General features: G+C 42.1%; 1 protein-coding gene across 1 annotated transcript in view; it reads right to left on the reverse strand.

Moving 5' to 3' along the window:
- ints9 (integrator complex subunit 9) overlaps positions 1 to 13588 on the reverse strand; it is a 102379-nt gene that overhangs the window by 55772 nt on the left and 33019 nt on the right. The window contains exon 6 of the mRNA XM_003225925.4: positions 12698 to 12784. Within this exon, the coding sequence (XP_003225973.1) occupies positions 12698 to 12784 (87 nt within the window). The remainder of the gene's footprint in view (positions 1 to 12697; positions 12785 to 13588) is intronic.

Raw genomic sequence — 13588 nt, forward strand, 5'->3', positions numbered from 1 at the left:
ATTCACACTTGCCTCCAACAGACAAAAATTCTTTCTCCCACCCTGGACCTTCCACAGATATATAAACCCCAATTGCCTGGTTTCCAACAGATTTCACAACCTCTGAGGATGCCTGACAAAACGTCAGGAGAGAATGCTTCTGGAACATGGCCATACAATCCAGAAAACTCACAACAACCCAGTGATTCCAGCCATGAAAGCCTTTGATAACACATTATTGGGAAAGTTGGAAGTCAACAGAAAATATATTCTTTCTCTTCTTTGTTCCTCCCTCCTTCCTTCCTTTTTCATATTAATTTTTCCCTTTTTCTTTTGTTTGTATATTTCTTCTCTTTTCACAGGTTTTGAGCATCCCTTATCCAGAATTCTGAAATCCAAAATACTTCTAAGATATCCATATATATGCAGTTAAGATGTTTTCTAATGCACTGTACACAAAAATAATTTAACACACAAAATTATCTAAAATATCATGTATAAAATTAACTTCTGACTATGTGTATATGGAGTATATGAAACATAAATGAATTCTGTGCTTAGACTTGGGTCCCGTCAACCAAGATATTTCCTTATATATGCAAGTAAAATAACAATAAAAATAAAAATAAGGTACACTTCTGGTCTTGAGCACTGCCGATCAGGGATACTCAACCTGTATTATAAAAAAATCCTCATATATATATATATATATATATATATATATATATATATATATATATATACACACACACACACACACACACACACACACACACACACACACACATACATACAGTAGAGTCTCACTTATCCAACATAAACGGACTGGCAGATGTTGGATAAACAACAATGTTGGTTAATAAGGAGGGATAAAGCAAAAGCCTATTAAACATCAAATTATGTCATGATTTTACAAATTAAGTACTAAAACATCATGTTTTACAACAAACTGACAGAAAAAGCAGTTTAGTACACGGTAATTACTGTATTTACAAATTTAGAACCCAAACAATGCAATGTATTGAAAACATTGACTACAAAAACTGGCTACTAAAAGGCAGACTGCATTGGATAATACAGAACGTTGGATAAGCGAAGGTTGGATAAGCAAGACTCTACTGTATTACAGTGTTCCCTCACTTATCACGGAGGTTACGTTCCAGGACCACCTGCAATAAGTGAAAATCCGCGAAGTAGGGACGTATTTATTTCAATATTTATACATTATTTTAGTAGTTATACACTATTTTAATAATAATAATAGTAATAATAATAATAATAATAATAATAATAATAATAACAAAATTTTTATTTTTATACTCCGCCTCCATCTCCCCAGGGGGACTCGGGCAGCTTACATGGGGCCAAAGCCCGGGCAAATACAATAACAAACAAAACAACATCAAATAACAGAAACCACGCGCAAATACATATAATTTTTTTAAATTTATTTAAAATTAAGTCTATTTTAATAATGAAGTCTATTTTAAGTTTTTATCCCCCAGAGTCGGACTCCACTAAACTTAATATCAAGGGGAAATCTTTACTTTTTATTATTATACTAGCTGTGCCCGGCCACGCATTGCTGTGCCAAAGTGGTGGTGGTATTGGTTAAAAATTGTTATGTAATTTTTATTTGACGTTATTTGCAATTTTTTTATTAATTTTATTGTAAGTTATATTTTTATTTATTATATTTTATTATTTTCTTGTATTATTTTTAGTTATTTTCTGTTATTATAGTATTTTATTGTATTAATTTTTAGTGTTTTTTATTATTTTTTATTGGGTTGCTAGGAGACCAAGTTGGAGGAGCTTAGCCTTCTAGCTGGCAGCAATTGGATAAAAGCAATTATTCCTCTCTCTCTAATTAGGACTTTATTTTTCTTTTCTTTTTGTTGTATCAACCTAGAGGCGTGGATGATGGGTTGTGTTGTCAAATTTCGAGGTTGAGGGGCCTGTAGTTTTGTTGTTTTGTGGGTTGCCGTGATGCTATCACTCTTTTATATATATAGATTATAACTTTTTGGATGTATTGCCAAAGTGGCACAAGTGCAAAAAATTATGAACAACTTAAACACCAGCATTAAATTACTTTAATATTTTAACTACTTGTAAAAACTACTGGTTTAGCATGTGGGAGGGGGTATTATCTGCATGAAGGAAGCTAGGAAATGGCAAGTGAATGGCAGTGTCACAGTCCATAAAACAGATGGCCCTATCCTGGGACATAAATCACCTCCGGTAGTAAGAACCCAGGCAGGGAGGCAGGGAGAGCTGCCAAAGACTGGAAGAGGGATAGGATTCTTATTTTGTATATTAAATAGATGTTAAATCAAAAGCTCATTCCAATCCATTTCCAATGATTAATGGAAATCGGTCAAGTTTTGCTGATCCGTTTGTTTAAAAGTACCTAATTTATTGGTGAATCTGTTGGGTCTGTGACCCTCTTCTCCATAATTTAAGGGACTGAAGAAAGCATTAAGGATGGCTTCTGCCAAGAGCGTCATGTATACTTACAGCATGAAGCCACCATCACTATACAGAGATAGATGGAAAGCAAATGGTGGAAAAGGCTAGGGAAGACCACAGACCAGACCTCAAGATGAAAATTTCATCTGATGTTGTTACACTCATTTTCTATGGATATTTATCCAAACACTTGCCTACCTGTGCTCTTACGCTTTGACATTCCCTAACTAAAGAGGTCAAGATGGTGTCTTCCTTGTTGTCTCTACTACTCAATAAAAAACATTTCCATTCCAGTAGCCTTTTCGGAATTGGTTACAATGGGATTTCCATGGTCCACTGTTTTTCAGATTTTTAAATCTTTCTATTTTTGATAGCAGCTTAAGTAGTTTTAATTCCATGGCCTGCTTAACTGCACCTTCAGGGACAATTGTGGGACATCCTGCAGCACATTTTGCTATAGTTTTTCAATGAATATCTCTTTGAGTCTCAACCAATTCAACATACAGTAGAGTCTCACTTATCCAACATAAACGGGCCGGCAGAATGTTGGATAAGCGAATATGTTGGATAATAAGGAGGCATTAAGGAAAAGCCTATTAAACATCAAATTAGGTTATGATTTTACAAATGAAGCACCAAAACATCATGTTAGACAACAAATTTGGCAGAAAAAGTAGTTCAATACGCAGTAATACTATGTAGTAATTACTGTATTTATGAATTTTGCACCAAAATATCACGATATATTGAAAACATTGACTACAAAAATGCGTTGGATAATCCAGAACGTTGGATAAGCGAGTGTTGGATAAGTGAGACTCTACTGTAGTTTGTGGCAGCCACAAAGATGCAGTTTCTGAAATAGAACAACTACTTTCAAAGTAAGTACAGTAGAGTCTCGCTTATCCAACCTTCGCTTATCCAACGTTCTCTATTATCCAATGCAGTCTGCCTTTTAGTAGTCATAGAATCATAGAATCATAGAATAGTAGAGTTGGAAGAGACCTCATGGGCCATCTAGTCCAACCCCCCGCTAAGAAGCAGGAAATCGCATTCAAAGCACCCCCGACAGATGGCCATCTAGCCTCTGCTTAAAAGCTTCCAAAGAAGGAGCCTCCACCAAAAATGTTTTTGTACTAAATGTTTCAATATTTTGGTGCGAAATTCGTAAATACAGTAATTACTACATAACGTTACCGTGTATTGAACTGCCTTTTCTGTCCATTTGTTATAAAACATGATGTTTTGGTGCTTAATTTGTAAAATCATAGTGTCATTTGACGTTTAATAGGCCTTTCCTTAATCCCTCCTTATTATCCAACATTTTCACTTATCCAACGTTCTGCTGGCCCGTTCATGTTGGATAAGAGAGACTCTACTGTACTGCACAATTAAACAGGAATAACACCTTCAAACCAGGAACAGAAAAAAATTCAAATGTTGTTACATAGTGTTATTGGTGTGGCTCTCTGCTGCATTACTTAGCCTATTGTCTAGTATTATCTATATATATAAAAGGGTAATGAAATTTCAGCCTAGGACAAAAGAACAAAACTACACATCCCAGAAACACTAAACTTGGCAGCACAACCCCTCATCCATGCCTCTACGTTCATACAACAAAAAGAAAAGAAAAATAAAGTCCTAATTAGAGGGAGAGGAATAATTGTTTTTATCCAATTGCTGCCAGTTAGAATGCCAAGCTCTGCCCACTTGGTCTCCTAGCAACCCACTCAGCCCAGGGGACAGGCAGAGTTAGACCTCACTTAGGTCTCTTCCCCATTGCCTATAAAATACAGATTTGAACTGGATTATATGGCAGTGTAGACTCAACGCCCTTCCACACAGCTATATAATCCATTTATAATGGACTTAATGTCAGGGGAAAACCTTTACCCTTTACCTTAACTACCACCAATTCCTCAATACTTTATTTCCATACCACCAGACTTCGCCACAGCAACGCGTGGCTGGGCACAGCTAGTTTAATATAAAACCTCTTCTTGGTGATCTGCTATATCTGCTATATTTTCCTGTTTTGTTATGTACCATAACATTAATAAACTGTTTACCCACCAAAAAAAAAAAAACCCCAACATAAAACCTCTTCTTAATGAGAGAGTTAGTGGTACAGTTTCTTGTTGTGTGTATGTGCTTTCAAGTCGCCTGTCGAGTTAAGATGAACCCTACAATTTTTCAGGGTTTTCTTCAGCCACAAATTGGCAGCCAGTGGAGCTGACGTAACAGGGGCGTTGTATGCCACTCCAGTTAACAATCTGGCTGCTACCCATTGGGACTACTTGAAGCTTCCGAACAGTCTTCAGAGGCAACCCCACGTAGGGTGCGTTGCAGTAGTCTATGCGCGATGTAACCAGAGTGTGGACCACTGTGGCCAAGTCTGACTTCCCAAGTTTGGACTTCAACTCCCACAATTGCTAATAGAACAGGAAACACTATCCTGTTTCACACTAGAAACCCTAAGCACATGGATGGAAATCATGTTATAGTCCTCCAGATGAAGCTGGATTCCCAACAGCACTCGGCAGCACTGTGAATGGTGAGGAGTGCTAAGTGTTGCAGGACCGTATAGGCAGTCCCAGAGTTTCAAATATCCAACTTACAAATGACACATAGGTAAGAATGGCAGTGAGACAACAGCAAGTGTCAGAAATCTCTCCCTCAGAAGGGAAATTCACTCCTGGAAGAGTTTTTATAACCATGGGGAAAAGGGGGCTCCACTTAAACTTTCTCAACAATCACTGTTTCCACAACAAACCAAATTGTTCAATTCTTGCAGGGACTGAACGTGAGATGAAATCTTTTGAACAGGGGCACAGACAGCAAAGGAAACACCACAAGGGTGTTAACCATCCCCTATGCCAGTGTTTCTCAACCTGTGGGTCCCCAGATGTTTTGCCCTTATACTCTGTTTGGACAATCTCGAGATACTTCCTGCAATCTGTTGCGAACCAACAAGGTGGCAGTGGAAGTCTCAGACTCTTTGCTAAATAGAGGCAGATGGTCATCAAAGCGAGCTGTCCATATATCTCTCTCTCAAATTCTTTCTATGAGCCGGTCGGAAGTGAAGATCAAGACCATTGACTGGCTTCGCAGAGACTATCAATCTTGGAACCGCTCCTTATGTCTTCTCATTGGACTGGAGGATAGAATGTTACTGGAAGAACTGTTTTTGTACGGGCCTAAACTCCAACAATGGGGTATTATTCTTAAGAGGGTATTAGTAGACCCAGTGATCCGCCCCCTAGACATTGGACTGACTCGTGAAATACAAGAGTCTCTAATTTCAAGCCATGTCTGTTCTACCCCCCAGCCCTGTCATCAGTCATTAGCTGTGCCTAGTCCCCCTCCCTCATTAGATGATGTTATCATATTAGATGACTCCTCCTCTCTCATACCAGCGGAGATAAGCCTCTCTTTTAAACAATCAAATACACTTGGAGGCCTTTCATCCCAGGATAGCTGACTATCCCCTTCAATTGGCAATCTCAACAAGCCAATCTCTCAGGAGGAGGAGGGTTCTCACGTGGGGGGGCCCATTGAGGTGGTGTGGGGGAGAAGGAAGAATGGTCACCAACAACCCAGGGAGAAGCGCAACAGAGTTATTGCGACCCTGGAGAGGAATAGGTGTGGTAGTCTCCAGGACAGACCCCTCAACCTTAAGGTCCTGCTTCTGAATGCCAGATCCGTCAATGGTAAGACAGCTATCATCCAGGATTTGATCCTGGATGAGGGGGCGGATCTGGCATGTATTACCGAGACTTGGTTGGATGAACCGGGTGGGGTGAATCTCACCCAGCTGTGTCCACCGGGTTTCGGGGTCCATCAGCAGGCCAGGGTGGAGAGGCGGGGAGGTGGAGTTGCGGTGATCTTCCGGCAGTCTATCGCCCTGATCAGATGCACCGTTCCACAATCTATGGGGTTTGAATGTGTCCTGCTGAAGGTGGGAGCCCGAGACAGCTTGGGGATTCTGTTGGTGTACCGTCCACCCCGCGACCCAGCAGTCTCCCTGCGTGAGCTAGCAGAAGTGGTCTCTAATGCGGCCTTGGTCTCCCAACAACTCATAGTTTTGGGAGACTTTAACATCCATGCCGAGACCACATTAACAGGTGCAGCTCAGGATTTCATGGTTGCCATGACGACCATGGGGCTGACTCAAGTTATATCTGGGCCCACACATCAGGCGGGACACACGTTGGACCTGGTTTTTATTGTGGACAGTGGGACAGTCAGAGTGGAAGAGCAAAATATTCTTCCATTGTCATGGTCTGACCATCATCTGATCTGTTTAAGTTTCGCCGTGGCTTCTAACCTCCGCAGGGGTGGTGGACCCATTAAGATGGTCCGCCCCAGGAGGCTGATGGATCCGGATGGACTTCTGAGGTCTCTTGGGGATCTTCCTGTTCTGGAGACTGGCGATCCTGTTGATGTCCTGGCTGATCGTTATAACAGCGAGTTGGCAAGGGCACTTGACACGATCGCTCCCGAACGTCCCCTTTCGCTGCGTAGAGTCACGTCGACTCCTTGGTTCACTGAGGAGCTGGCCGTGATGAAGCGTACGAGGAGGGGACTAGAGTGCATCTGGAGAAAATCTCAGGATGTGTCCGACCAAGCACGGGCTAAAGCCGCTATTAAGGCTTACTCCGTGGCTCTGCGAGCAGCCAGGAAAGCTTTCACGACTGCCCGCATAGCGTCTGCAGCCAATAGGCCATCGGAGTTGTTCCGAGTTGTTGGAGAGCTCCTGCGGCCTCCTGAGGCCCAGGAGCTTCCCGATGACTTGGCAACTCGGTGTAGCGATTTCGCACACCATTTCGCAGGCAAAGTTGCTCAGATACGTCATGAGTTGGACTCCAGCTTGACTGTGGTTTCAGCGGAGGTAACCGAGGCACCTGTCGGTTCCATCTTATGGGATTCTTTCCGGCTTGTTCTTCCTGATGACGTGGAGGGGATTCTTGGGTCTGTGAGGGCGACCACTTGTGCTCTGGATCCTTGTCCCTCTTGGTTGGTTAAACTGGCCAAAGATGGGCTGTTGGAGTGGTTTGTGGCCATAATAAATGCCTCCTTGGGTCAGGGGTCATTTCCATCCTGTTTTAAGCAAGCGGTGGTAAAACCGTTGCTAAAAAAGACCTCGCTAGACCCATTGGTTTGTGACAATTACAGACCAATCTCCAACCTTCCATTTTTGGGCAAGGTTCTGGAGCGGGTGGTTGCCACGCAGCTCCAGGAGTTCCTCGATGACACTGATTTTCTGGACCGCTCGCAGTCGGGCTTCAGGCCTGGGCACAGTACCGAGACGGCTTTGGTCGCCTTGGTGGATGACCTCCGCAGGGAGCTGGACAGGGGGAGTGTGACCCTGCTGGTTCTCCTGGATATCTCAGCGGCTTTCGATACCATCGACCATGGTATCCTTCTGGGGAGGCTCTCCGGGATGGGGCTCGGGGGCACGGTTCTGCTGTGGCTCCAGTCCTTCCTGGAGGGTCGTTCCCAGATGGTGAAGCTGGGGGACACCTGCTCAGACCCCTGGCCATTGACCTGTGGGGTTCCGCAGGGGTCTATTTTATCCCCCATGCTATTTAACATCTACATGAAACCGCTGGGAGAGGTCATCCGGAGTTTTGGAGGGCGTTGCCATCTCTACGCAGATGACACGCAAATCCACTATTCCTTTCCACCTGACTCCAAGGAAGCCCCTCGGATGCTGAACCAGTGCCTGGCCGCTGTGGCGGACTGGATGAGGAGGAACAAGCTGAGGATCAATCCTGACAAGACAGAGGCCCTCCTGGTCAATCGTGCGTCGGATCGGGGTATTGGGTGGCAACCTGTGCTGGACGGGGTTGCACTCCCCCTGAAATCACAGGTCCGCAGTTTGGGGGTCCTCCTGGATTCAGCGTTGACGCTTGAGGCTCAGGTGTCGGCGGTGGCCGGGAGGGCCTTCGCACAACTCAAACTTGTGCGCCAACTGCGACCATACCTCGTGAAGTCTGATTTGACCACGGTGGTCCATGCCCTAGTTACCTCCAGACTGGACTACTGTAATGCACTCTACGTGGGGCTTCCCTTGAAGACGGCCCGGAAATTACAACTGGTCCAACGCTCGGCAGCCAGATTAATAACGGGGGCAAATTACAGGGAGAGATCCACTCCCTTGTTCAAGGAGCTCCACTGGCTGCCGTTCATCTTCCGGTCCCAATTCAAGGTGCAGACCATCATCTATAAAGCCCTGAACGGTTTGGGACCCACCTACCTCCGTGATCGTATCTCCTTCCATAAACCTGCCCGTTCCTTGCGATCATCCGGAGAGGCCCTGTTATCACCATTGCCTATATCCCAGGCTCGCCTTGTAAGCACAAGGGAGAGGGCCTTCTCTGCTGTGGCCCCCCGATTGTGGAACTCACTTCCCACTGAAATAAGGCAAGCTCCCACTCTGTTAGCTTTTAGGAGAGAATTAAAAACATGGCTCTTCCATTGTGCTTTCGGTGAGTAATGTCTGTCATATATCTCCGTATTACTCCCCTCCGAACTTCTATCCTCCAGATTACCCCTTCCAAATGTCCCTGCCCATAGTGGAGTACTTCTCTGTCCCTCTCACTCCGGGTTTTATCTTTGTGTTCAAGTGGCCTGCCCTTGATTTATAGTTTTTTTGTTTTTTTTTTCTTGATTTCTTGATGTTCTGTTTATTATTATTTATTGTATTTTAAATGGTGTTATGATATGTTGTTCTTATATTTTATTATGTTGTATTGCTCTGGGCATGGCCCCATGTTAGCCGCCCCGAGTCCCCATTGGGGAGATGGTGGCGGGGTATAAATAAAGTTTTATTATTATTATTATTATTATTACTCCTAGGTTTTAAAAACAGCAGCTGGATGGCCATCTGTTGAGAGTGCTTTGATTGGGTATTCCTGCATGGTAAGAATTTGAACTGGATGATCCATAGGGTCAGTGTCTTCCACTTATGAGAACAGCTCTTACACTCAGGAAATTCTTCCTAATATTAGGTGGAATATCTTTTCCTGGAGTTTGAAACCATTGCTCCATATCTGTCTCTAGATCAGTGGTTCTCAACCTGTGGGTCCCCAGATGTTTTGGCCTTATACTCCTAGAAATCCAAACAGCTGGTAAACTGGGATTTCTGGGAGTTGTAGGCCAAAACCTGGAGACCCACAGGTTGAGAACCACTGACCTATGCTATCCAAAGCTTATAAGTTTTGCATAAGCTATATGAACACACCAAATACAAGTTATAACCAATCAGTGGTCAAGTCCGCCAACTGATCTTAACAAGCAAATATTGATAGGCGAGTGTCTCTCACATTCTCAGGAAGTCTAGCATGCATCGGCAGGAATACGTGCATGTAAGGACTTACGTACAATATGGTCCTATATACTGTACAAGTGACACGTATGAAATCTAATTTAAATGGTTTCTGAATTATGTGACAAGTTCAATAAGCATCTTAAAAATGTAATTGATGCTGTTGACAGAAATAGAGCTGAACATTCACCAATTGATAGCAGCACACCAGTTTCACCCTTCTCATTTAAGCTTATTGTAATGTTATTTGTAATTTTTATTTTAATATTATCCTCCTTTATCGTAATTTTCTGTGTGTAATGTTACTATGCAAATGTTATTATGGTTGATATATATATATGAAATGTTAGGTAAGGTTTTCCCCTGACATTAAGTCTAGTCGTGTCCGACTCTGGGGGTTGGTGCTCATCTCCATTTCTAAGTCGAAGACCCGGCGTTGTTACCTTCCTGCTGGAGTGGTATCTACTTGCATGCTTTTGAACTGCTAAGTTGGCAGAAGCTGGGGCTAACAGCAGGAGCTCACCCTGAATTCGAACCGCTGACAGCAAGTTCAGCAACTCAGTGGTTTAAACCACTACGCCACCGAGGGCTCCATAGATATCATATGCCATTTTATTATATCATTGTATATAATAGGACCAGTATCAACACATTTTTATATTACTAGGGAGTTCTGGAAAAAAACTCCAGTGAATATCAAAGCTCCATCATTGGCTTGTTTTTAACAAAAACCAATTTTTGCTATTTGCTTTGAATGTGATTTTCCTGCTTCTTGGCAGGGGGTTGGACTGGATGGCTCATGAGGTCTCTTCCAACTCTATGATTCTATGATTTACATATCAAATATTATTTTGAAGTACAGTAGAGTCTCACTTATCCAAGCCTCGCTTATCCAAGGTTCTGGATTATCCAAGGCATTTTTGTAGTCAATGTTTTCAATATATCGTGATATTTTTGTGCTAAATTCGTAAATACAGTAATTACAACATAACATTACTGCGTATTGAACTACTTTTTCTGTCAAATTTGTTGTATAACATGATGTTTTGGTGCTTAATTTGTAAAACCATAACCTAATTTGATGTGTAATAGGTTTTTCCTTAATCTCTCCTTATTATCCAAGATATTTGCTTATCCAAGGTTCTGCCGGCCCGTTTTGCTTGGATAGGTGAGACTCTACTGTACATCGTGATATTTTGGTGCTAAATTTATAAATACAGTAATTGTTGGAGTATGGTTGTATTTGTATGAAATGTAAATCAAGTGTTTACTGCTGATGAGCAAGAGTGTGTATTTTTCAGTAATGAAATAGTTAACAGCAGGCTAGTTTTGACTGACAGCCTGTTGTGATTGTTATGACCTATCAGGCTTGATTTCCTGCCTTTGAGGGTTGGAACTTCCTCTGGACAGAGGAATGTGTGTCTTATCTTATCGGTGGTGTTCGGCTTGAGCATTTTCTGAAGATGGACTATGAATGCTATGCTCTGAAGCCGAGAAATGCAAACTGTAAACAGACATGTAAATAAAGTTAATCAACAGTTGGACTTAGTCTGCTGGAGTGTTTGTTTGACCAGTGCTGTTTCTCAGCATGGGAATACAGTCTGGAGAAGGAGGTGAGACCGGGATGATGATTTTTGGAATCCACTCTGCATCCCATCATTCCCTGTCAGTAATTACTATGTAGCATTACTGCATATTGAACTACTTTTTCTGCCAAATTTGTTGTATAACATGATGTTTTGGTGCTTAATTTGTAAAATCATAACCTAATTTGATGTTTAATAGGCTTCTTCTTAATCTCTCCTTATTATCCAACATATTCGCTTATCCAACGTTCTGTCGGCCCGTTTATGTTGGATAAGTGAGACTCTACTGTAGTTTTCTTTCTTTACTTATACTCCCCTCCCGCAGTTACCCTTACTAAATGCAGCCCTAATTCTCTTGTAGATAGATAGATAGATAGATAGATAGATAAAGACAGGCAACCCTTTATGAATAACAGAATAAGGGACAGGACTTCAATAAATATTTTTATTATTTCAAATGTCACTATGCTTAATTGACAACTACAACATCTTCCTTTACCATATTGTAGGATATAGGTAAATATAGGTAGATACAGAAAAGAATGCAAATTTCTCACAGCATTTTTCTGTTTGTTTATTTAAAAAAGGCAGATTTCTGAGTCGGGGAGGCGCTGAGGAATTTTTTTCTGAAAAGGGGGCAATAGACCAAATAATTTTGGGAACCTCTGATCCAGATTCTAGCATCCATTCAGAATATGCCCTTTGTTAGTTGGTTGGGAATCGAAGGATGCAAACGTTATATAAACCATCAAGACTCCATTTGGATTTTTAAAAAATAACGCAATGGGGCTAGACGCTGCCAGCAATTAGCTCAGATTGCACAAGGTAATGGGGTGAAAACATAAAGCTGCTCGGATGCACTTAGTATGTTCTTTGAAAAGCTCTTGGTTTCAAATGCTCCAGTGCTTCATAATAATAATGAAGATAACAACTTGGGTCGTACGCAACTGATTCAGGCAGGAGCAAATGAGCTGCAAACGATAATGCAATGAAGCAACACTTTGGGCCATCATGAGCAAGAGAGAGAGAGTCCTCTGCGAGCAAAGAAGTGTAGCAAACTACTGTAAATTAAAAGGAAAACCCAGAACCAACACTGGTTTTGCTCTGTGCTTCTCTCACCAATGCTGTATTTTGAATATGTCACTTTCTCTGAATGCAAGAGTACAAGGAACTCTACCATACTTGGGACTTTCAAGGCCATTCATGGATGCAGGGCAACTCTGAGGACATATTCTCAAGGCTGTCTGCTAACTCAAGGCCATTGGTGGCCCATCGAGAGCATGAAAATAACAAAACTGGAGTGAAAGTGAAGGAAACCGAACCTTACCTTTGCACCTCTTTGTTTTTCCACAAAGACGCAGACTGAGCCTTTGGCACCCGTTCAATAAAGTTGACCAGCTCTTCCATAAGAAGCCTGTGGATGGGAGTAACATCAATAGAAAATTCAGATTTCAGCTTCGGGATTTGACAGTTGATAAATAACCATGTCTTAGGATGAGCATCAGAAGGGTCTCAAATTATCTAGTTAGTGGAACCAAGCACCTGGAGGGCTGCATAACATGGCATGGTGGGTCGGATTTGGCCCCTGGACCTTGTGTTTGACACATGTGCTCTAGGGATGATATTACGGTCAGATAAAATTGGGAGAAAGGAGTTCAACAACGGAATTAACTCTCTTCCACTGGAGGTGACACAGGAATGATAAACAGCAGGTGATACTAGATCAGCAATCTCAAACTGGGGGTCGGGACCCCTGTGGGGGGGTCACGAGGGGTGTCAGAGACCATCAGAAAACACATATTACTGATGGTCTTATTTATTTTAATTTTATTTATTTCCAACATTTATATCTCGCCCTTCTCACCCAAAGGGACTCAGGGCAGCGTACACAATTGGCAACAATTCTGTGCCTACACATAATTAAAAAATAGCAAATCCAATTAAAACAATTAAAACAATATAAAAATATAAAACATATGGTTAAAAATCCGTTCATCCAAAATCCTCGTGCTGGTCTTAGTAACCCCTTTGGCAGAGAAGGCTGAAGATCACCTGTTCTTCTCTTCCTTTTTGGAAACAGATGGCAAATCCTACCACCAAAAGCCCAATTTGCTCAATTCTATCGTTGGTGGGGTTCAAGGGGCTCTTTGATTGTAGGTGTACTATAAATCCCAGCAACTACAACTCCGAAATATCAAGGTCTATTTCCCCCAAACTA

Source organism: Anolis carolinensis, chromosome 1 (assembly GCF_035594765.1).
Source record: "Anolis carolinensis isolate JA03-04 chromosome 1, rAnoCar3.1.pri, whole genome shotgun sequence".
In the NCBI taxonomy this organism is placed as follows: Eukaryota; Metazoa; Chordata; class Lepidosauria; order Squamata; family Dactyloidae; genus Anolis; species Anolis carolinensis.